Below are 23,572 nucleotides of genomic sequence, written 5' to 3'. Positions count from 1 at the left end.
CAGAGCTAAACTAACGGCAAGTTTCGCTACAATGAAATTGGTGTGGTGTGGTGATGTAATGTGTATGAAAGGTGTGTACGTGGGACGGATCACTGCGTGTGTGCATATATCCTGTAGCGAGACTCGAGGCCGGGGTGTTGACGTGTATGTTGTTGTACGGAGGGTACAAGAAAAGCGACTGGTCGAGTGGCAGCGGTTGTGTTGTGAGCGGGAGAAAGGAGGTGTGAATGAATGAACGCGGGGGACAGTTGGAGGAAGGGCTGGAAAGGTGGAATGTTGATGTTTAAATGAGGACGAGAAAGTAAGGTGATTAAACCATCTTGTATTGCCTAACTGCAAATAGTTTTTGTTGGTGTGTTCATACACCTTGTTACACGAGATTCCTGACCCCTTCGCAGTGTGGCATGTGCGATTATTTAGTCTTTTCCCTATCTTTTGGTAAAATATAATTTTAAAACTTTCAATAGTAAGTCGATATAAAAGCATTTAATAACAATCTATTTTTTTCCAATTCTTCCGTCCTTAATGATCTCTAAACACACAAGACCTAAAACAATCTGTAACAATCTCTACACGACATATATCTGCCCCATCCGTGTTCGGCTCTCAAGCGTGAAGACATATCACTTGACACTTGGTGGATGTTGGCGCTTCGCAATTAATCGAGTTATCTCCCATTTTGATGCTGAATATTGCAATATTAAGATTAATTTTTAATAACTAATTTAATTTTTAATTAGGTTGGAATAAAAAGGTTGACACACTAAAAAAAAAGAAATTTAAATAACGTATATAATGCACTCTTAAAATAGCAATAAAGAAGAGCCTGGATAACGTACACATTTTTAGTAAGGGTATTAAATGCATAATATAGCAAACAACATTTTCACAGTTTTTAAAATAGCAGTACATTTATTTTCTTTTTGTTTCATCCACATTATTTGCCTTATTGGATGAATGTATGGTTAGAGTTTGCACGAAATGCTGCATCAGAAATGGGCTAAAATTAAGTTACAAGATTTGCCACAAATACACAAACATACAGAGATGGTGTACCAAACAAAAGCTTTTTGTGAAACAGGTTTATTTATTTAGTTGATGGAATTCAATAAATAGCCGTTAACTGGTGAACTATATGGGGCTAGCTAGATATGATGGGCTATGCTGATTATCATAACATAATATTGACTAACAGCAAACAGTGATACAAAATATAAATACACAAATGGGGCGGTAACCATAGCGTATCTTCTAAGAATCAACTTTTATAAGAATAAATCAACATCACCAGGTTGACGCTAAAACAATGTTCAGGCGTGTTGCTCGCCATTATTTACAAACATATTGTTGTGATAGACATGGATACCTTTACAATGTAAACATAACACTGAACTATAAACTCCAAATCAACGCAGAACATTGGCTGTCCAATAAAACGTGATATCGTTAACTCGAATCTGCGAACATCAAGAAAATAGAGTTAGCTAGAGAGTATGTCCTAGCACACGGGAGATTAGTTGTTAATCACCTATTACCAGCAGAACTTACAAACATTAAAAGAGGGAAAAAATTTACACTCTAAAGTTGGCATATATTTTTAAAAAGACACTATGTTAACTTTTTACTAAAAGCTTGAGCTTGTTTCAATTATTTATTTGACAATTTTTCACCCAGCCCTCCCTCTGAGTCAAGTATAACAAAACAGTTTAAAATTTTAAATACAAAGTTCAAGAAATCATTAACGTGAAGCGGAAATGCGAATACACTAAACAGAGAGAGTGAAAGAATCTTTACAGATACCAAATTCAATTTCTTAGGATTTACAAGAGAATGAAAATATGTTTAAGTGTTTTTAAAACCTGCTATAAGCCGAGTGAGGAGTCAATGATAACCAAAAAATGGAGAAAATATTTTCCTAGATATATAAAAACGTTTAAATATGATCTTACTTAATATTGGAATAAAAATTCTATCAACTTCTCTGTCTTCATCAATTTCCCTATCCATCTCTACATCTCTTCCTATCAATATATTTTTCTTTATCTATGTTTTTTCTTCGTTCTCAATATTTCTTACCCTTTATATATCTTCTGTTTTAATTTTTCCTGTCTTTATTTCTCCTAATTGTTTAATCTACTTATCGTCTTCAATATGCTTTGATTAAACACGATATAAATGAGTAATGTTTTGCTTCAGTTAGTAACGTAATATAGTTCAAACACTTTACAAACTGTGCTCAATGTTTTACTTTCATTGATGATGTTCTTAATTAAAATTTAAAAAAAAACGATTTATTTTCCAGTATTTTAATCTAGATACATTACTTTTTACTTCGAAAAATGATTTCTGTTCATGCTAAATAAAAAGTATAATCTGTATGTTTACAGTAACATATAAGTACCAAATGAGAACAATTTTAAAAAATCACTTGTGAATGTTTTCTTTAAAAATATGAATCAATTTACTTCCTGATAAACATTTTCTGAAACGTCTCAGCTGCGATGTAACTTAAACACCAACAAGGCATTTAATTTTATCGCGATTCAATACAAACATTTTTGAAATTATTTATAGCAGCGTAAATAAGACTTTTTAAATTGAATATTGTTGTGTGAATATATTTGTAAAAATTACTTTAAAAAGATGAAGATGATTTTAACATCATCAATTGCTTTTATGTATATCTATTGTCACTGTAAGTTATATTCATAAATGTAGACATTGTGATATAATAATAGTGAAAGTTAAGAATAGAAATTCAGCTTAACTTTATGCTCAGTAAAAATATTATGAAACTTTAATGCACAGTGCAATATGTACATTACAATACGTGAACACGTAATTACACAACCTGCTGAATATCGTTTGTAATTCATACTTTTATGTTTTAGGCTACCACTGTAATGTTATATCCCTATCTGCACTCGACAACTCGACCTGTACAGGTGTGATAAAGATCAATGCTAAAGTAAAATTTTATGCAGTTGTAGATTTTTCATCTTGGCATAACAGCTGGTCAAAGTCTGTGCAGTTTGAATTTAAACCAACAAGTGCTGCAACGTTTACACATGTAAGGATAAACAATCGGTTATTATCAATATTATTAAGGTGAATATGTTAAAATTGATAATTTAAATTAATTTTAACGCATCAACTTAAATAATTAAACTTTTGTTTCTGTTTATTTCTATATTATTACGGCGATACACTGATACGGAATGATGAAATTAAATTGATTTTTAATCTGGCAATGGGTTTACCGTAGTATTTACATAATCTTTGGATTATAAACAAAATGCATTTTGCGAAATACTTCAGATTGATCTTCCATACATTAAAATGAAATGCAGCAATAAACAGAACATGGGTAATGAGAGATGACTTAGATAATTGACATGTAACACAGAATATCATCTAGTTATGTATATTTTAGAGTTGCTTTGTGACGATATAAATGTTAATGTTGTCGAGTCTAACTTTAAAAAAAATCAACATCGGCAGCTTTGTGTGGTCAACATACACAATACAACGTGCAGCTACACAAGTCAATTGATGTGCTACTGCTCTCACAACACACAAGAAATCTATCACATTGTAATCAACGCCCCACTGTATGAGAAGAACAGCAGAGCAGAGATTCGTGGTTATGTAAAACACACAGACGATCAAAGTTGGTATAGTGAAGTAAAGAGATATCCAACATTTTACAGTAAGTACATATTCTGTTGTATATCCACCTTGCATTAATAATGTTATTACAGCCAATGAAATCCACTCTTTCATATTTACACCTGCTGAACGTATTTACTATTTCAATACCTGCCTTGTTTCAGTAACCAGTGGTCGGCATTATTGGGTGGTAGTGCACATTGCTACTAACTCGTAAGACAACACGTTTAAACCACGGCAGATTAAGCTCGTTAGCTATGTAAAACAACCCATCGATGAATGAAATCTCCGAAATAAATAAGTAGATTAGACCTTTCAGGTGATAGGATTACCAATTCTAGTTTTATACTGGTAGCTTCTGCGAAACGAAACAACTGATACCGTGCTGTAAAGGTGGAGAGAATGTTGTAGAGAGAGAGAGAGTGCTGGTACATGGACAACAAATAGATTTTCTCTAGTTGCTGCCAATGTCCTTCGCCTTACATTTCCAAGGTGCATTCATTCAATCACCTCTTTCGTGGTTTTTTTTGTTGTTGTTTTTTGTTTTGTTTGCAAGAAGAAAGATTAATCGCATACTCCTAGATCTGAAACATTTTTGTAATCTATGTTTTCATGTTGGTCTATAGTTTTAATCTAGTGCTCTTCCATTCAATAAGAAATAAATATCTGCGGTTTCCAACAGCTATCTACAAGTCTCTATGTCCATGTGTCTTTGAGCTGGATGATAATCTATCGTTCTGTCTGTTCTCGCCTTGGTATTGGGCCTCAGTCTCAAAATAACAGCAATGATGGTGTCCAAAAACAGCGCGAGATAACTTACGCCTGAGTGGTTCTATATTGGTGGAATTTTGCCTAAAGCATGTGAGAATTAAAGCTAATGATGTTATGTGTATAGAGCTTCTACAATAGTTTACTATGTTAATTTAAATTATTTGATTATACAACACAAAAATGACATCACATATCCATCACATATGTATGTTGTGTTACTGTAAATTAAAATGTCACAGACCGTGTTAGTTGATTACAGATCTATATACAAAGTTGTTAATATGTTTCTGTGATGAGTCTCGTTACACTTGTTTATCTGACAAGTGAAGGTGCTCACACTTCAGGCCGAGTCACGTAGTAACAAAGCTCGATGAATCATTAACCCATTTGTCATAATGGGATTGAAGAGATCAGCGTTTGTTTCTGATAATAATCAACCAATGATAGCTGTATTAACACTTAATGTTTTCCGATTATTTTTGTTTTTCCTTACTTGTTGTGGAAAAAAAAAATATTTTTTAACTTTTGGAAATGTAAAGATATTAAAATATGCCTTTGATTTGAACATTTAACTTTTTCATTAATTAATATTTACCGATCCTTCAATCTTACTCGCGATTTCAGACTTGTTAGCTTGATTACTCCAATAAAATTAAAGTAAAGTTTCCCTTTCAAACCTGACGGTCTATGGGGCAAGTGAAGTAGAGTTTACTTGATTTTGTGACCTCGGCATGTGAAGAGATAATGTGGTCAGCACTATGCCCCGCCGCCTTTACTCTCCCTAACGTGAGTTAGGTACCCATCAGAGTTGATTACTCCAATACAATACAAAAATATCTGTTGTTACTCACATGAAAGGAAGAAAACAAATTGTTTTATATAGGATAAATAATTTTTAAGTCGCGAATTTCAAACACTTTTATCTAATTGTCCCATCTCCAGACCTATCAGCTCTAATCTACACCATCAACGGTCGCAGCCTACAACAAGACTCGAAAGTTTTTGAACTAAAGAACAACGAGAGTACAATCGCGTTCTGTTGCCGAGATTTGCCGTCACCTTGTAGAGCAAACATTAAACACCAACAAGAACTTGTGGCTTCTGGTGAACCTTGTGCTGTCTACAACATCAGCTCTACACATCAACAGGGGAGTTTCTATCTCACTTTGGCCTACGACATTTGTAAACAAACCAAAGAGATTAACGTCTTATTTTATTGTGGTTAGTACATCATCAACTTCACCCGTTCATGCCCAAAACACAGTAGGCTGACGTAAAGAGTTTATCTGTTTGAATGTCTTTGACATTTGAGGTTGATAGTGTGGTAAGCTCCACGTCCGGCAGTCTTTGTACTCATAAGGTACCAAGCTGGATGGGCACAAGATCGAGCTTCGGATCCGTACTCGATATTTTGCAGGTGTTTGCTCTACAATTCGATCACACGGTCCCTGTAATTAGTACATAAGATATTGTAATAAAAAATGTTTTTATTCTTGCAACAGATATAAGAATTACATAGACTTATATTATAAATTATTCCGCTATAAAATCGAAACTGGCTACTTGCCTTTAAATCGCCTTCAACCGTATTTTTCTGTTTGATGAAGTACAGTTCATCGAATTTTTTATCAAAACATATGAACAAATTGTATGGCCAGCTCTCTACCTAGCCAAATGTGCTTTCCCAAATATAAGTCAGGTACCCATCAGGGCTGGGTGAACTCAGGGATGTCTTAGAGACTCAGATTTATGATCTGAGCTCTATGCATTCAAGTTAGCCATTAAGCACTACGCCATCCAACCACGCCCCCCCCCCCCCCCAGTTTATAACAAAATTGAAAAATGTTTCATGTAGATAAATTATCTTACTTGATTACCTGCCGTGACGACAGCAATAATGTTTGAGTCAGAAAGTCGTTCCAAGAATTAATGATGTTGACCTCTAATTAATTAGTGCTAGCAGCTCTGGAAACTATTGTGTGAGAGACGCTGCTTTCAATAAACTCTTGCAGTATCCAATGCGTTATAGTATACTATTGGACCCAAACTAGAAGTTACGAGATAGTGTTTACAAGCTTTTATTTAGTTCGCAACGTCTGTTTGTTTGTTTGTGGGTTTGTGGTAGTCTTGTAATTCAATTTCAACCCACTTCTAATGCAATGATTTCATTCAAACTTTCCAGATACGTTCCACTTCAATAACAATACAAGTCTATTTTTAACTTAATTATATGTTAAACTATACATTTAAATCAGTTTAACGGTTTCGAAACTAAGGGGAGATGACAATTAAATCATTCGATATATTACTTTATTCAATAACAGAAGGGGAGATAACTAGGTAGAGGCGATAACCCAGTAGCGTAGCGAGGGGGGGGGGGGGGCGGGGGGGGACATATGTCCCCGGGCGCCGACCTTAGGGGGGGCGCCAAATTGAAAGTTTGAGGGGGGGGGTGCAAATGAAAAGTTCGAGGGGGGGGGGGTGCAAATCGAAAGTTTGAGGGGGGTGGGGTGCAAATGAAAAGTTCGAGGGGGGGGGTGCAAATCGAAAGTTTGCTCCCAAGGGGGCGCCAAATTGAAAGTATGTCCCCGGGCGCCGGGAAGGGTCGCTACGCCTCTGCGATAACCCTAACATTCTGGTGAGTTGTGGTTCATGATAATATTTACAATCGTAGAGCCGGTCAATCTAGTGAAGGCTGTTAGGGGATAATATAGTTTTTAAACGGTTTGCAACTAAGGGGAGGTAGTTAGATTATAGCAATCGTTTGATTTATCAGCTTGCTGGTGTCTGTAAATTGTGGCCAAGGACTGCTGCGTTCTGGTGAAGATAATCATCGTTTAAATATCGCGAACTAATGAGATTGTTTAAGCAAATATTTTTAATCGCGTCGAATTCATTCTTTAGGAATCACTAATTGTAAAAATAAAACAAATATAAAAAGGACGGTCATGAGATAGTTTACATATTCTAGCGACTGTAACTTTTATCAAAGAAAGGAAATTCGTTTTATTTTCTTATTTTTAGTGTTTGTTGCTATAAAGTGTTTTTTTTAATTTGTTTACTATTTGGTGTGGAATATAGGTTGGAAACACATTCATATAATATAAGGAATTATGTTCTAAATATTTATATTGCAGATCTATCAAAACTAACATTAACGGTCAACGGTCGCAGTCTACAGCAAGACTCGAATGTTTTTGAATTTCAGAACAACGAGAGTACAATCACGTTCTGTTGCCGAGATTTGCCGTCACCTTGTAGAGCAAACATTAAACACCAACAAGAACTTGTGGCTTCTGGTGAACCTTGTGCTGTCTACAACATCAGCTCTACACATCAACAGGGAAGTTTCAATCTCACTTTGGCTTATGACATTTGTTATTTGAAAAAAATGGTACAAGTGTTATTTATTTATGGTTAGTATACATTTACTTACAATTTACAGTTGTTGTTTTGTGTCATAAATGTTTCAAATATATTATAGTTGATGCATTTATAATATTTTAAGATATTCTCTATCATAAAAATTACTGATTATATTCTGGTGAAGCATTTTAAAATGAAAAAAATCGAGTTCGCATAAACTGGACGGACTCGATTCTACAGATACACTGGTTACTTATGTTATAGCTATACACGCTTACCAATAAAGGAGCTATGATGTTTATAAACCATAATACTTGACTTAATTTTAAATCATATTTTTAAAACAAGACACACCCTGGATGAGTAATTTTGTGGTTGTTACCTTGGTGATCTCAAGTAATGTGGTTTCTGCAGTTCTTATCACAGTTTGCTATTATTTCAGAGGTATTTTTTTAATTTGTAATTAGTTTTAGCACATTGTTTACTTTCTTTTTGGTACTTAATTATATTTAAAAGATTTAAGTATTTAAAAAAACCCATTTCTATAGACCGATTGCACTGAAATTATCATCTTCATACTGTTATATAAGAATATACGAATAAGTTCAGGGAAGGACACTCCGGATTTATTGAAATATTTCACATAATGTGCAATCGTGTTGATGTAGATTTATAGTGAATTTTAAAATAAGTATTATCTATACTGCTAAACAAGTAATCAAAGAACATCATATTTATGTCTATAGTCCTATCTCTCATGTTTCAGCTCACGTAAATCGGCGTGTAACACTCAATGAACCGGCTCCTACAGTACAGGAAACTGTTGAGACGTTAAACATTCAAGAGTCATATACAGGACAATACTCGATGTCCAAACCAGGACATAATATATACGAGACAGTTATAGACGATTACCCATCGTCGGCGCAACAGCCACCTTTGACTACAGCAGACGACGATTACCTAGTTATAATTGACGATGATAACTGATCAAATTCCAGAGCAGATAACTTTTATCCTGCGTTGTATATTGAAAATTAGTACATTTACACAACAGCGCTTTATAAATGAAGCCGCATCCCCATATCTGCACAACACCGCCCTTTACATTTATCCACACACCTTCATCTCAAGAAAAAAGAGCCCAAATGAATTAAGCCAAAAAAAAAACAACAATTTGACAGTTAATTATATATGAACTTTGAACAACCTAACTGAAAAGGTACATAAATTATCCTGTTCACATACAAAGACACAGACAGAATTGAACAAAATAGTATTAAACTTCTGTCCAATATTACTAAATTTTCTTTATACTTTGTGAACGAGAAAGTAAAAAGAAAATTATAACACATGTATTCTGTTATTTCACTGTGACAGACTGTATTATTTGTATTATGTTTGGAGTAAATCGTATGTGTCATTAATTTAACTGTACATCAAAAATGACTGGGTGAGCAATCAATCATCGCATATTTCATAATTTTTTGGGTATCGCACACAGACTGGATTGCGAGAGAGTGTATATAACCAGGGCGAATATGACGTTTGATAGGCCATCTAAACGAACGCAAGAGTGTATATCACCTGTGTGAATAATACTTTTGATAGGCCACCTAAGCGAATGCAAGAGTGTATATAACCTGTGTGAATACTACGTTTAATAGGCCACTTAAACGAATGCAAGAGTGTATATAACCTGGGCGAATATGACGTTTGATAGGCTACTTAAACGAACGCAAGGGGAAGCTATGTGTTTTGACTGTTAGAACTTAAAATGTATTCAATATTATTCCTGTGATTCTTATCTTGTCAATTCATGCACTTTAATTTTTAGTGCTTTATCAACTGTAAATGTGTGAGCACTGAAATGAACTGTATTCATTGCTGATTTAACTATTGTAAATAAAGTTGTGAACTGAACTAGCAGTTCATCGTCTGCTCTTTAAAAAAGAACCCATAAGAACCACTGTGTTAATCGAAATCAATTTAAATAAAAATATAAACCACTAGTATTACTTTCAATTAAAAACTTAAACCATCTAACATAGAAAAACAAATTTTTTCATAAAATTCTGTAGAAAACAACAAAATTCTGAAAAATAAACTATTGCATTGATTAACATTTATTTTAAATTGACTGTTAGTTTTTTTATCTACTTAAAACATTTTGAAAAGTAAATGCAGATTTCAAAACAATAAAGTTAATTTCTACATGACATTTCCGAAGCTTGATTCAAGTTTCACATCATCAGGAATAGCAATCTTTCATATTTTATCTCGGCAACTGCAAGGATTTTAAAATATAAATTTAGAAATTTTATATCATCTATGCCGTGAAAAAAACAGAAACAAAAAATGTTTCTTACAAAACAGCTTATATCTTTAGCAATGATGAATAATTTTTTTTTAATTTTAAGATAATGTTTATTTATTTAGTATACTAAATACTATAAATGTAATAGAAAGAAAACACTTATTACAATTTTCATGTTTTAAAGACAGTCAAACACAAAGTGAAAATGCCTCAACACATTCCGGTCTCCTTATGACAGAATGTACTGCAGACATGACTACAGTTATTTCGGCAGTCGATACCCCAATATCCATCATTGCAGTCTAAAAATAATAAGGATGCAGCTTTATACAAGAAAAATAAACATTGTGTTTAAGAACCAGCGATCCATTGTTGAGATGAATAACACTAATTCAAATTCTAATTCAATAATCTTAATTTCAAAACGGTATACGTAATAAAATATATAATGTCTAATAGCCTTTAACTTGTGACAAATATTTCATAAGGAATCTATGAATCAAACAATTTAACGCATACCTCCAAATATTTCAATTTCACAAACGTTTATGGCTACAAATGTATCCGCTGTTGAATTTACATCTTTCTCTGATATTTTGATTTTTGATACATTGCTTATCTCATCAGTTATTAAATCATATATAGATTCCGGGACCTTGTCGTCTTTGTTTTGAAATAGACTTTTTGATTGCGAATCAAACGCTTCTATAAGGAGACGCTTTGACATTAAATCCTCGTTGTCGCCTGAAATAATTTGTAAAACTGTTACAGAAAAAGTTTAGATGACTAAAGAAATAACACATTTTTAACATAAAAACTATGTAAAGAAAAAAATGATACACAAGTGAATGTTAATTCTTGTTAGACTAAATATTTCTTTTTCTATCATATTTAGTAATAAAACCATTTTTAGACTCATCAAACCTTCTTTGTCTACTGTATCTGGTTTCTATGCAACTACAATAGCCTTTAATGTAATACAATGGTCTTCCTCTTCTAACCTCCTCATGTTATTCTTTCACCCCGCCCTGCGCATTATAATGATGGACGTGATCCCAAAACGTAACAAACAGGTTTTCATTAAGCCTAATAGGCGCTGTGATCCTTAACAATATTCTCTAGCAATACATATTTTAATGCTTGAACTTTTTTCTCATAAATCTTTTGCTAGTATCTAGGTTTCGCAAACATTTAAAAAAAGAAGCGCATCAAACACAATGTTATGCTGTTCTATAAATAATAATTAAGAATATATATATATATATATATATATATATATATATATATATATATATATATATATATATATATATACAAACGTGTATTGATATAGATAATATAGCTTTACAAATTTTAATCATTCGAAATCAAAGATCCTGTTTTGCAAGAGATATTTTAATCAAGTTAGTTATGTATAAAACACGATAAGGCATATTATATTAACATTTAGTCTATACCAGTGGTTCTTAACATTTTCGATGTTTCGAACCCCCAACAGTTTAGTATGCGCATTCACCGAACCTTTCTTAAAAATTATATCATCCGCACTGATAAACCTGATCTGCAATCAGAGTCGGTTGTGTGTTTTGACCTCCGCCGAACTACCGAGACTGACACACCTAACCCCAGGTTACAAACCACAGCCCTCGATTTGTTTTCAATTATTAATCCTTTATAAATTAGATTGGACTAACCGAAAATTCTGCTGAATAGTCTAAAGTGGTTAACCGAGATAGTTTTGTCAAACTGAATTTCAATAGATGGAGCTTCTTTGTTCTCTTCCAATGGTGGATCATCATAATCACAGTTCCATAAATTGCCATCTACTTTATCCATGGTATTTTTGGAGTTAGGTTTCTGAACAATTTTTTGTTTAATTGCAAAATTTCGACCTAAAATAAAATGAAAATAATGGTGAGTTAATGGTTCAGATCGGAGATAAAATGTGGAAAATGTATATGAAATGAAATACAATATTATATATAATTATATTTTACTAATACTGAAACAAAAAAAGAACACAATTTACCTCCACTGAAATAGACAGAACACAACGTTAATAAACCGGGCCCTTTCAGAATCAACGCCGTAGCCAATTCGTTGCCTCCGCAAAATATATCTTTAATATTATTTTGGGTGTACACTTTTGCATCGGGGCATTTGAATCTTTTTGTCTTTCCTTGAAACTCCATCTCAATAGCTTTTCCTGTCCCGAGTTCTAAAAAAGGAAACAAAAAAAATTATTGAAGTTTTTAAATAGCATTGTGTTACATAGGTAATATAAAACATACGTTTACACACAATGATTTAATTTGTCTCCGTGTAATTTTTACCTGCTCTCGTAGCCAGCCTCACTAACGTCACAGGGAATTCACCGCCTAGTTCTAACGTTAAACTGTTTGATAACACTTTCGTGCAAGAGTGATCATCCCCGTCTGTTAATATGTTGCTGCTGTCATGGTTTGCTAGGAGATCCACTGCATTTAAAAGTGTTTTAGTAAGTTGCTAAGGGGTCGTCCATAAATGACGTCACACTCGCACAGGGGAGGGGGGGGGCCGTAATTTTGTGACGGTGTTTGATGAGGGGGGGGGGAATTCTGATGGTGTGATGTCACACTTTTGTATTATAAAAAAGCAATGTTTGAAAACGAGTTTTAGCAGGGTTTCTTTTGCGTTTTAGAAAACTGTTTTAATAAATTGTAATAGGAATTGATTTAAATACTCTATGTCGACAGAGTTCAGACAAGATTTTGGAAAAATATAGATGTTTTAAGAAAAATTCAACTGCAATTTTGAGGGGGGGGGGGGTTGTAGGTGTGACGTCATTTTAGGGGGTCTTGCTTTTTGTGACGATGTGTTACGGGCGGGAGGGGGGAGGTAAAAATCGTCAAAAAAGCGTGACGTCATTAATGGATGACCCCTAAAGCGTAGCGATATTTAATTAAGAAAAAATGTACGCATTGAATGTAATGGAATTGATGTGAAATAAAGAATTTCGTGCTAGCAGTTTAAATCTTCTTTACAAAAAAAGTTATGCAATTAAAGTTTTTTAGTATGGAAAGTTGAGTGAAGTTGTGTGTAGATGTAAGGAATCTGTTCTGACATTACAAGTTTCTTTATGTGGTATGTGGGTGTCAACTGTATCTCACCGTACTGACAGTATTTACCAAACCATCCCAGGGAACACTTTTCTGCTGGCCAGCAAGTGCCATTTATATAGCAGTGGTCGCCCCTACAGTTACACCTGTATCTCTTTTTCGGTCCAACCCAGGTGTAGGCTACAGAATGTATCAAAATTCAGAAATTGTTGATTCTATTTAGCATATCAAATATCAGTATAAACACGTGTTAATTAATATAGATTACAAATAAAAAAAAATTCAATACAATTTAAAATCTTTTTTTTAGTTAAAAATGAAATTTATATAGTTAAATATGTGGTTAATATGGTAAATAAACAGATGATTAAACTTATTTTAATGAAACAAATACTTTGAATATGTTCAATAAGTCCATATTTGTCAATGGTATCATTATTCGATGATTTTCGTTCGCATTCCCCAGTCTCCAGGTGGCAAGGATTCGCACAGCTCTCGTCACATTTTGCCTGACAATCCAAACCCCAACGTCCTGGAGCACACTCTAAATATAAAAAAAAAATTTACGTTTTAGGTAAGACTTTCGGAAATGAACATACTAGAATTAATTAGTATAAAAATAACATTTTAGAAAGCATTGATTCGAAATAAAGTTTTCTAACTGAATCAAGCAATTGATTCTCATGCATCTATTTCTACATTTTAATTGCTTCTTTATTGATATTTCTGTATCGCTTTTGTTAATACTGGCAAATGTGAAAAAAAGCTACAATACCTATGAGTGTCACCATGAAAAAATGTTAGTGTTGTTATTACTATTATTGTTTGTATTATTATTTTGTTATCATTATTATTATTTTTAAAACAATCTTTATAATTTTAAATATAAATATAATTAATATAAATTATGTAATAATTACAATTATTATTATTATTATTATTATTATTATTATTATTATTATTATTATTATTATTATTATTATTATTATTATTATTATTATCATTTTAGAATTATTAAAAATTATTAGCACTAGTAGAATTATTAGAATTTTTAAAATTATTAGAATTATTAAGTTTATTGGAACTATTAATATGATTTGAATGATTAGAATAATTAGAATTATTAGAATTGTTAGAACTATTAGAGTTATTAGAATTATTTGGAATTATAAGATCTTTTAGAATTATTAGAATTATCATAACTACCGTAATTAACATAATTATTATAATTGTAATAAATATTATCATTATTATTTTTATTAATATTATTATTTTTATTACTATTAGTATTACTACTTCTACTACTACTACTACTACTACTACTACTACTACTACTAGTAGTAGTAGTACTAGTAGTAGTAGTAGTAGTATGGCTGATCAAATAAAAATTAAGGTGCACTGTGTCCATGTGGTAAGTCCACATCATATCGATATCTCTTGGTTTATTTATAGATTGTTCTGCTGTATGAATATTTTCCTATTTCTTAACACGCTTATATAATGTAAACATACTTCAATGGACGCTTGATCTAGCAGTAAAATAAGCGTTTGCTAACTCGAAAGTAAAAAGTTCTTAAACGATCGGGAGTCTTTAGGTTGTCCCCTAATCAAACAGTATCTAATTTCCATTCCACGCAATGCGCTAAGAGAGTTAAAAAACACCTCATGGAAACGGAAAAACGGCTGATAGTCTACATGTAAGGTTCAACCCGCACTAGCAGAGTCAGTAAAGCAAAATGACATAAACCAACAAACCTAGTAGGAATGTTTTGCGTATGGAGTGGAAAAGAAATTCATAAAAAATGTTTTAATAGCAAGCTTTTATGTAATGATTCACTAAAAAGAGAAAATAAATGATTTTCTTTAAATATGCAATAAAACACTACTATTTAAATTGCTATAAAGAAAAGCACCAGTCACTTTATTATATATTGGATACCTTTACTAATATTTAGGAAGATACCCACGCTTTTCTGGATAGTTATTTAAATAGTAGTGTTTTATTATATACTTAAAGAAAATCATTTATTTTTTTACTTTTTAGTGCTTTTTACATACAAGCTTGTTATTAATTTTTTTTTTAATGAATTTTTTTCCCCGTACTTTAATTTTTTTTAATTTACAATAAAGTTGCATGATTAAAAACTATAGCACACATAAGGAACATAATAACTCGCGTTTAATAATGCGGAATAGTTGGAAAACCTGCCTACTATTTGGACACAATTTTAATTCATTCATAAAAAATGAATTAATTAATTAGGCATCCAATTAAGTCACATTTAATGTCACTTTTTGTCTTCATTTACGTGCTAACTTTGAAACGAATGTCAGTTAGAATTGCTTGAAATTTCGCTCTAGTGTTTCGATATATGACGACAGACTGAAGACAGACTGGCCGAGGAAGCAAGTTAAATTAAAGGTTGTAAAAAGTTGAACAAAAAATGGTGTAAAACGCGTTATAAAAGAATTGTATATGGTGTACAATTTCTGCCGGCAGACGGGTATCTAACATGTAGTACGAACAAAAATTGGTTTTATTGCAACGAGTGCTTAACGATGTATTATTTTCTCAATTAAATTGATGTGCTTATTAACGCCCACAAAAGCCACATTTACTACTCGTTTATGTCTGTTTCCCTGCCTCTTTAACACAGGGCTGACGGCACTTGCATTTAATTTTCATTTAATTTTAACCTATATTTAACTAATATCAATCAAAACCACATAACCATATGTTTATTTTAATTTAATTTAAATTATTCCTGCTTGTAAACCTTTTCGGTAGCATTGCCCTGTCTCCAGGTCACAAGGCTTACTGCATAAGCTGTCACATTTTTTCTGACAAGTCGGGCCCCAGAATCCATGAGGACAGGCTGAAAAAAAATGGTTCACTATTTATTTTAAAATGTACATATTGTTTAGAGAATACGACTAAACAAACGCTAAAGAAAATATTAAAGAAAGTGTGGACGATTAATAATTGTACCAGATCCACTATCAATGTATTTTACATGCACTGCGAAATAAAGTATGTTTGCAGCTTTCTTACTATTATTTTAATTTCGCCCTAGATGAGTAAATAACGTTCTTATAAATTGAGATATATTATATACTATTAGAAGTTGGTTAAGTTTTCTTAAACATCACAATTTTAAAGGTTGAATTAGGTAAGAAAAACTAAATAATACAATACAAGACGATCATATTTAAGTTCCTTGTACGGAAAACAATAACATGTATTCTTTATACAAAAATAGCAGGCCTATTTTATGATATATATACATACTTACATACATATATATATATATATATATATATATATATATATATATATATATATATATATATATATATATATATATATATATATACTAAAATTAAATATAACGTTATGCCGAAAAAGAAACATAACTGGCTTTTCTTTTAATATAGATAACTTTGTGCATACCTTTTATGGTGCATGTTCCTGTCTCCGTATCACAACCATTAGAGCAACCATTGTCACATTGCTTTTGACAATCTAATCCCCATTTTCCATTTGAGCAATCTGAATATAAATATGATTGTAAATCTTCTATGTTTCTTCGAGAAAATGATAAATTAAATGTTTAAAAAAAAATTCACATAATGTGGTCTAGAAGTAGAGAAAACGATGAAATATTTAAGAGATTTGTTCTGGGACTCGATTTTATATTATATCTAAAATAACAGACTTGGCTTGAGTAGGGCCGCGGAGTATAGTTGATGGCACTATAGATAAATATGGACTGGTCAAACAAATACGTTATTCTTAGTCTACCTGCAACGATGACCATCACTTTTGAATACGAGGAATGTCTAAATCAGATTACTTTACGCTAGAATGTTTTATCAACACGGTGAATAGCAATTCCTTGCTTGTTTTCACCTTTTCTTTTATTTTATTTGTACATTAGAAGAATAATGTTGACGATGTTTAAATATTTATCAAATTCAAAGCCGTTAAATATGTTTTGCCTAAATTTACGAACCAATCCATTCAATTTTTTTTTGCATTTATTCATTTACTCATATAGTAAGATGATTGATTCAATACAGAATGATGTACAATTGGTTCAGTGTATCGTTCAGATATAATTCTCACAGGGCGATGTGACAGACAGTGATTTAAAAAAAATAATTATGTTTTAATTATTTACTCTTTCTATTTCGACCGAGGTGAGATGGATATGCTACGCGGATTGCGTAATGGGATGGGCTGTTCCTGAAATACCCTTTGAGTTACAGGGTGTTGAACTCAGCGAGTAAAGTACAAAACGATATAACATTTTTCATGTAACTGTGCAACCATTTTAATAATGAACATCCAGCAAACCCGCGGAATTTACAATGCATTCCATAAAAATAATGTTCACATGTATACCTTTTCGGAAACATTGTCCAGTCTCCTTATGGCAAGGTTTACTACAACCGCTGTCGCATTGTTGCTGACACTCCAAACCCCAAAATCCGTCGGGGCAGTCTGAATATAATTAAAAGTGGTTTAAGCTTAACACATTCCTGGCTAAACAACACAATTGATTTTAAAAGTATAACACAAAATGTACTAAGAGGCAAATAAATCTACTCGGAAAATCTAAAACGAATTTTTTTTTCTAGATTTCGGTACCAGGAATCAAGTATAGGATGTCATTGAATTTAATTTGTTCATGTTTGTTTCTGGCAAGGTAAAGAAAGAGAAAATGGCAAGAAAAAAACTGAGTAGACTATCTATGCATACGCCGAGGTCTCAGAAACAGGTTAATCTTTAACTCAACTGCTTAAATGACCGTTTTTTTGTGTTTATTAAGTAGCATAAACACAACATTGCCCGGGTTTAGGAAATATACTACTTTCCAATTAAACATCAATCTGCAAATATGAACGTTTGAGAAAATAAATTATAACCATAAAACTAACTCTAACTCTAAACTTAACTCTAACAGCAACCAAAGACGACCAAAAATTAAACACAAACATAAATAAGCTAACACGTAACGCCAATACAAAAAAAAACGCAAAAACAAACACAAATTAACGCAAACACAAACGCAAATCAAAATACATACACAAACAAATACGCAAACAATTCTGAAACGCAACTATAACGAAAACACAAATGCAAATCAAAATATAAATACAAAGAAATACACAAATACATTAACAAACGCAATAACGCAAACACAAATGCAAACTATAAACAAAAACAAACAAAAATGCATTCACAATCAGAAACGCAAAAATAACAAGCGAACATCACGCTAATACAAACGCAAAACACATACGCAAACACGAAAGCAAACGCAAACATAAAAGTAAAGCAAACAAAAACACAATCGCAAGCATAAAAACAAACTTAATTATTTATATTTTTCTTGGAAGTCATAAATATAATTGGTACAAATGGACATAATTTGCATTATTATATTCAAACAAATATGATATTTTTATAAAGAGTAATAGATTTAGTATAATTGTGCTTTTTTGCACCTTATTGTAATCGAAATGATAAGTTATAAAATGAAAATTTAGTTTGAAAATGATTAATATTGTGATTTTTAAATATCAGTTCGGCGAGTAAAGTACAAATTGGTATAACATTTTTCATGTCATCTGTTAGTACGTGTTTTTTTTTCTATAACTTCCCAGTAGATCAACTGGATAAGCAAAGTTAGAACGCCATTGGAGCACCAGCTAGTACACACACTCACACTCGCGCATTATCTTACACACTTATATATATATATATATATATATATATATATATATAAAGCAATGTATGTTTGTGTGTGTGTCTGTGTCTGTGTGTGTGTTTGTCTGTTTGTCCTTTATGCATTACTACACCTCTCATCACATCGCCGTGAAACTTTGGGAAGTTGTTGAGAATATTCCTGGGGAGGTTTCTGCGAAAAAAAATTTCAAATTCGCAGGGGTGGCGCCCCGACAGGGCGCGATTGTTTTTTTCTATATACGGTATTTAAAAATAATATATATATATATATATATATATATATATATATATATATATATATATATATATATATATATATATATACGAAAACTTACACGAAACACATATTCACATGCTCACGCTCATTTACACCAATATGTGAAAAACAATTACCACAACCTTGCCACGAAGACACTCATTCCATTTTAGTTTTATATACTAGTTAATACTTATTTATTTTTCTCAGCGCATATTACCATTGTTTTATGATTACTCTTATTGCTGTAGTTTTATAGTAATCACTATTTTAGGCAAATGGTGATAAGCAATTAAATTAAAAATATACTCAAACCTGTTGTTAAGGCCTACCTCCAAATACCTCAATTTCACAAATCATAAGAATGGGTGTCTTATCAACTGATATTGGAGGGCTGGTCTGTTTAACTTGAATAGCAGAAACAGTTTTTATCTTTCCAAAGTCGATACTATATACAGCTTGTGTCGGGCCTTTATCAATATATACCTGCTCTTGTTTGTTATTCGAATCAATTGTTTCCAAAACAAAGCCCTTCAATCGATCACTTAATTCGACAACCTTGTTTTTGGCTGAAACATAAATCCAAGGCTAAAGAAATGTAAGTTCACTAACGAATAATGTAATATTTACTTGCTAAGTCTATGTGAATAGCAAAATACGATAGCATGCTTGTATTTTTATACAGTAGGAAAATTAAACAATTTCTATTTTATAACAGTATAAACTAAATGTATGATGTTAAAATTTATAAAAAATATAGCACTATAGCACAATGAATATGTTACAGATTTTCATAATATCAACAATAATATCAACAATAATATCGAGTTTTTGTGTTTGTGAATGTGTTTAAAAAGAGGTTGTTGAAAGTCGCTGTTATTTCAATCATTACTAGAAAAATATGTGTACACAAATTAAATGCGGAAATTTAGAGACACATTTTGATATAATTGCAAAAAATAATGATGCTTCATATTGTTACATATTTCACATAACTCTGAACTGTCTTCGTCAACACATGTTCTTAGCGTTACATTGTTCAAAGTGGATGAATTAATCAACATTGTACGAAATGTAAATAAGCGTCCCAATAATTTTGATGCGCCAAGTATAGCGTCTTACTTGTTTGTATTTAAATAATACAGATTTAGAAAACAAAGTCACGCATCTAAAACTTCACGATTGGTAACGCATATCTGGAATCATCTTAAAATATTGCTTACATCCTTCTTCTGTATTTTAATCTGTATTTTAAATTTTAAGTCAACATCTAAATCAAAGAAGACCAATTTTTCTAAAAATCTTAGTGAAAAGTGTATGAAACCTACCATCGACTTTGTTATACAGCTTGACACGGCTTACCGAGACTGGTTTATCAAACGTAACTTTAAATGACGGGGTTTTGTCTTGGTCTGAAGTTTGTGTAAATGACCTTTCGCATTGCTTTTTATCCCCGTCAACAGCCAACGATGCCTTGAAATTAGCATGAGTACTTGACAGTACTGCTATTTGATTCAATGCTAAATTTCGTCCTGTTACATGGAATTTAGAACATAAGATCAGTTTTTTAGGTAAAATGTATATAAATCGTTGAAAAATTTACTTTTAAATATACGGGTCTTTACTACAAGCTGAATGGTAATTCTAAAACAAGGTGTCGAACCGTGAAGATAAACATTTATATAGTTTAAAACAAGTTTAAAACAAGTACAATGATGTGTTTGAATTCTCCTAATTTCTCTAAGTAAAACTTTTTTTTTCTAATTTAAGAAACCCAACTTGACACAACAGTTTGTCATCAGAATCACTCTATGTTTGAAAAAAACAACAACTTAACATTAGGCCTTACAGTCAATTGCCCTCAAAAGGAAAATATCAACTGGTCTTTCACCAAACTTAATTATCACAAGACAAAGCTTATTGCTTCATCTGTTTCTCATTATTTTCTTGACAATGCAAATGAATGGATTATGCTTGAATGTTGCAGTAGCATTCATGTTAGTGCTCAATTTAAAAAAAAAATACAAAAATAATGATAAATAGAACATTTTATTTTAGCAGATTATAAAACAATAGTAAAATAAAAAAAAGTTCTCAACTCATGCATACATGTACATTAAGTAACAAACAAATTTGTAAAAATTAGTTCTTTTTTATACAAAAATTTTCAAAAATAAAATCACTCCCCTTAGAGTCATATTAGTTAACACTACTTTTTTTTTAAAAATATACCAACTATTTTCCTTTTTATTTCGTTTTTTCAAATATAGCTATAGGTAATGCCTTTGATCATATATCGTTAATTATTATAAAATATTCATTAAATCTAAATATTCGTATCATACAATTAGAAATAACTCAGCGCGATTGAATCAGATTCGGCATGTAATTAAGTAATTATTGCTTTTGATAATTATGCAATTTGTTTTACTGGCTAATTTCTTTTGTATTAGCTTTTTTTTGCAGAAAATGATCTGTGAACTAAAATTATTAAATTAATGGTAAAAATAAAAAATAAGAGCGATGTAGAATGTATAGCTTGCGATGATTCTTGTGCAAGAATAAAACAATTATAATGTGTTAATGTTAATCTTCATATTCCCTGGTGGAGAAGGCAAGCTCGACAAGATACAATTTTCTGAAGTAAAATAGAGGACAAAGACCAGTGGGTCGATAAATCTCATGGTTGTTAAATCAAAACCCCAGTCAGAAAATGCCTTGTAATTTGATGTTGGATGGTCAATGGCTATGCAAACAAATCCAAAATTGACAGAAAACTGAAATATGAGTAAATGACGTAAATCACGAATTACACTTTTTGGAAAAAATGGACCACAATTCCAACGTTACAATTAAGATTGAAATAAAAAAATTTAAAAAAAATTGAACACACCTCCACTGAAATAGACGGAGCATAGATCGCGTGTGTCTTCATCGGATATTTTGACGACATCAGCTTTTACTTGAGTTTCACAGAAGTAATCCCGAATGTTTTCCCTCACGTCATACACTACTGTACTACATCCAAGAAATGGGTTCAATCCAGGGCGAGTTTTATTATCTAATTGAACGAAATTTTTAAAATGAGTTTTCATTCAGTTAACATTCTTTTTAAGAAAAAATCCCGAATAAAAAAATTGAAGAATCATTTCAAAATTGTTAAACTATTAGATAAATTTATCATTAAAAATATACTAAGATTGACGCGTGGGTTATAAAAAGTGACTACCTTTTTTGTAAACCAAACGTATAAACGATGGTGTATAAATATTTCCAAGACACAAAGTCACATTTTTAACTGTTGTGTCCAGACACGTGTCATCATTGCCGTCTGTTAGTATGTGATTGTTTTTGTAACTTCCCAGTATATCAACTGGATAAACAATGTAAGAAAAGCGTGTGATTACAGGTCTTAGGTGCTTTGACCACAGGTGCTTTGACCATAAGGGGCTTTGTCCACTGCGGGACTTTGATAACAGATGGGCTTTGACCATAGGAGGTTTGACCACAGTGGGGCTTTGACCACAGATGGTGGTTAACCATAATATATCTATATATATATAATTCTCTTCTTGGAGACGTTAGAAAACACCAAGCTGTAAGCGCGCCTAGCAGTTCCCTCTCTTCCTGTCAAGGCATATCTCAACCAACCCCACCCCCACATGGTCTGGTGAGCTGTGGTTCACACTAAATGTTTACAATCGTAAAGCCGAGTTTTAAATTTTAAAATAGAAATAAGAAATTGTTATTTGATTTAAATTTATTATACAATTCATACGATTTTATACATGTTTTATGAGAGTCCATTAATTGAAATTAACATGTACTAAAAAAGTCAATAACGATATCTTAGTTTGACTATGTCAGTACATCTGTTTGACCATATGTCTGAACAGCACGTTGCACTTTTTCGTGCAGCATCCTGTATTGCTTCTCAGCTGGGTAGCTTGCTCCTGCGAAACCTTTCAAGAAAGTTGTCTCTGCCGTGTGCAATACATCTGTAGACCTTCAATGAAATGCCACATTGTTGGGTGACTACATTGGAAGAGAGACTGAAGACTGTAATCCCATCCTTTACAAATGATATTTGTTCGTGCTACACCATCGCCAATAGTGTGTGTTTGATTCCAATTTTTTAAATTAATCCGTACCATATATGGACAAAGCTCTTGTTATCAAACGCCCGCATTGGACAAACCACCTGTGATCAAAGACCCTGTGCTGAGAAAACACCTGTGGTCAAACCACCTATGGTCAAAAGTCCGCGCACCTGAGTACAAACCAGTACACACACAATAAGCAGACTATCACTCTAGCATGAACTTACACCCACCCACCCACCC

At 32.2% G+C, this 23,572-nt stretch overlaps 1 protein-coding gene and 2 long non-coding RNA genes across 3 annotated transcripts in view; 1 reads left to right on the top strand and 2 right to left on the bottom strand.

Annotated features, from left to right (window-relative positions):
* The first annotated feature begins 8,150 nt into the window (after positions 1-8,150).
* LOC131939417 (uncharacterized) lies at positions 8,151-9,727 on the top strand. The gene is made up of 2 exons (XR_009386419.1): positions 8,151-8,250; positions 8,573-9,727. It is a non-coding gene; the product is annotated as an uncharacterized LOC131939417 (long non-coding RNA).
* Positions 9,728-9,949: 222 nt separating this feature from the next.
* Positions 9,950-10,721, bottom strand: LOC131939387 (uncharacterized). The gene is made up of 3 exons (XR_009386418.1): positions 10,643-10,721; positions 10,290-10,425; positions 9,950-10,093 (listed from the first exon to the last, which is right to left on the bottom strand). It is a non-coding gene; the product is annotated as an uncharacterized LOC131939387 (long non-coding RNA).
* A 1,091-nt stretch (positions 10,722-11,812) lies between these two features.
* LOC131939403 (uncharacterized) overlaps positions 11,813-23,572 on the bottom strand; it is a 43,809-nt gene continuing 32,049 nt past the window's right edge. The window contains exons 5-16 of the mRNA XM_059297687.1: positions 22,459-22,602; positions 22,123-22,290; positions 20,558-20,761; positions 19,562-19,798; positions 17,627-17,725; positions 16,673-16,771; positions 15,999-16,097; positions 13,616-13,765; positions 13,273-13,401; positions 12,457-12,600; positions 12,153-12,341; positions 11,813-12,015 (exon numbers count right to left, since the gene is read on the bottom strand). Coding sequence (XP_059153670.1) covers positions 11,813-12,015; positions 12,153-12,341; positions 12,457-12,600; positions 13,273-13,401; positions 13,616-13,765; positions 15,999-16,097; positions 16,673-16,771; positions 17,627-17,725; positions 19,562-19,798; positions 20,558-20,761; positions 22,123-22,290; positions 22,459-22,602 — 1,865 coding nt within the window. The remainder of the gene's footprint in view (positions 12,016-12,152; positions 12,342-12,456; positions 12,601-13,272; positions 13,402-13,615; positions 13,766-15,998; positions 16,098-16,672; positions 16,772-17,626; positions 17,726-19,561; positions 19,799-20,557; positions 20,762-22,122; positions 22,291-22,458; positions 22,603-23,572) is intronic.

This window comes from Physella acuta, unplaced genomic scaffold, assembly GCF_028476545.2.
Source record: "Physella acuta isolate Inbredline_101_S28 unplaced genomic scaffold, ASM2847654v3 ptg000276l, whole genome shotgun sequence".
NCBI classification, from domain to species: Eukaryota; Metazoa; Mollusca; class Gastropoda; family Physidae; genus Physella; species Physella acuta.
Note: the sequence above shows the minus strand (reverse complement) of the source record. Positions and strands in the feature narration are given on the sequence as shown.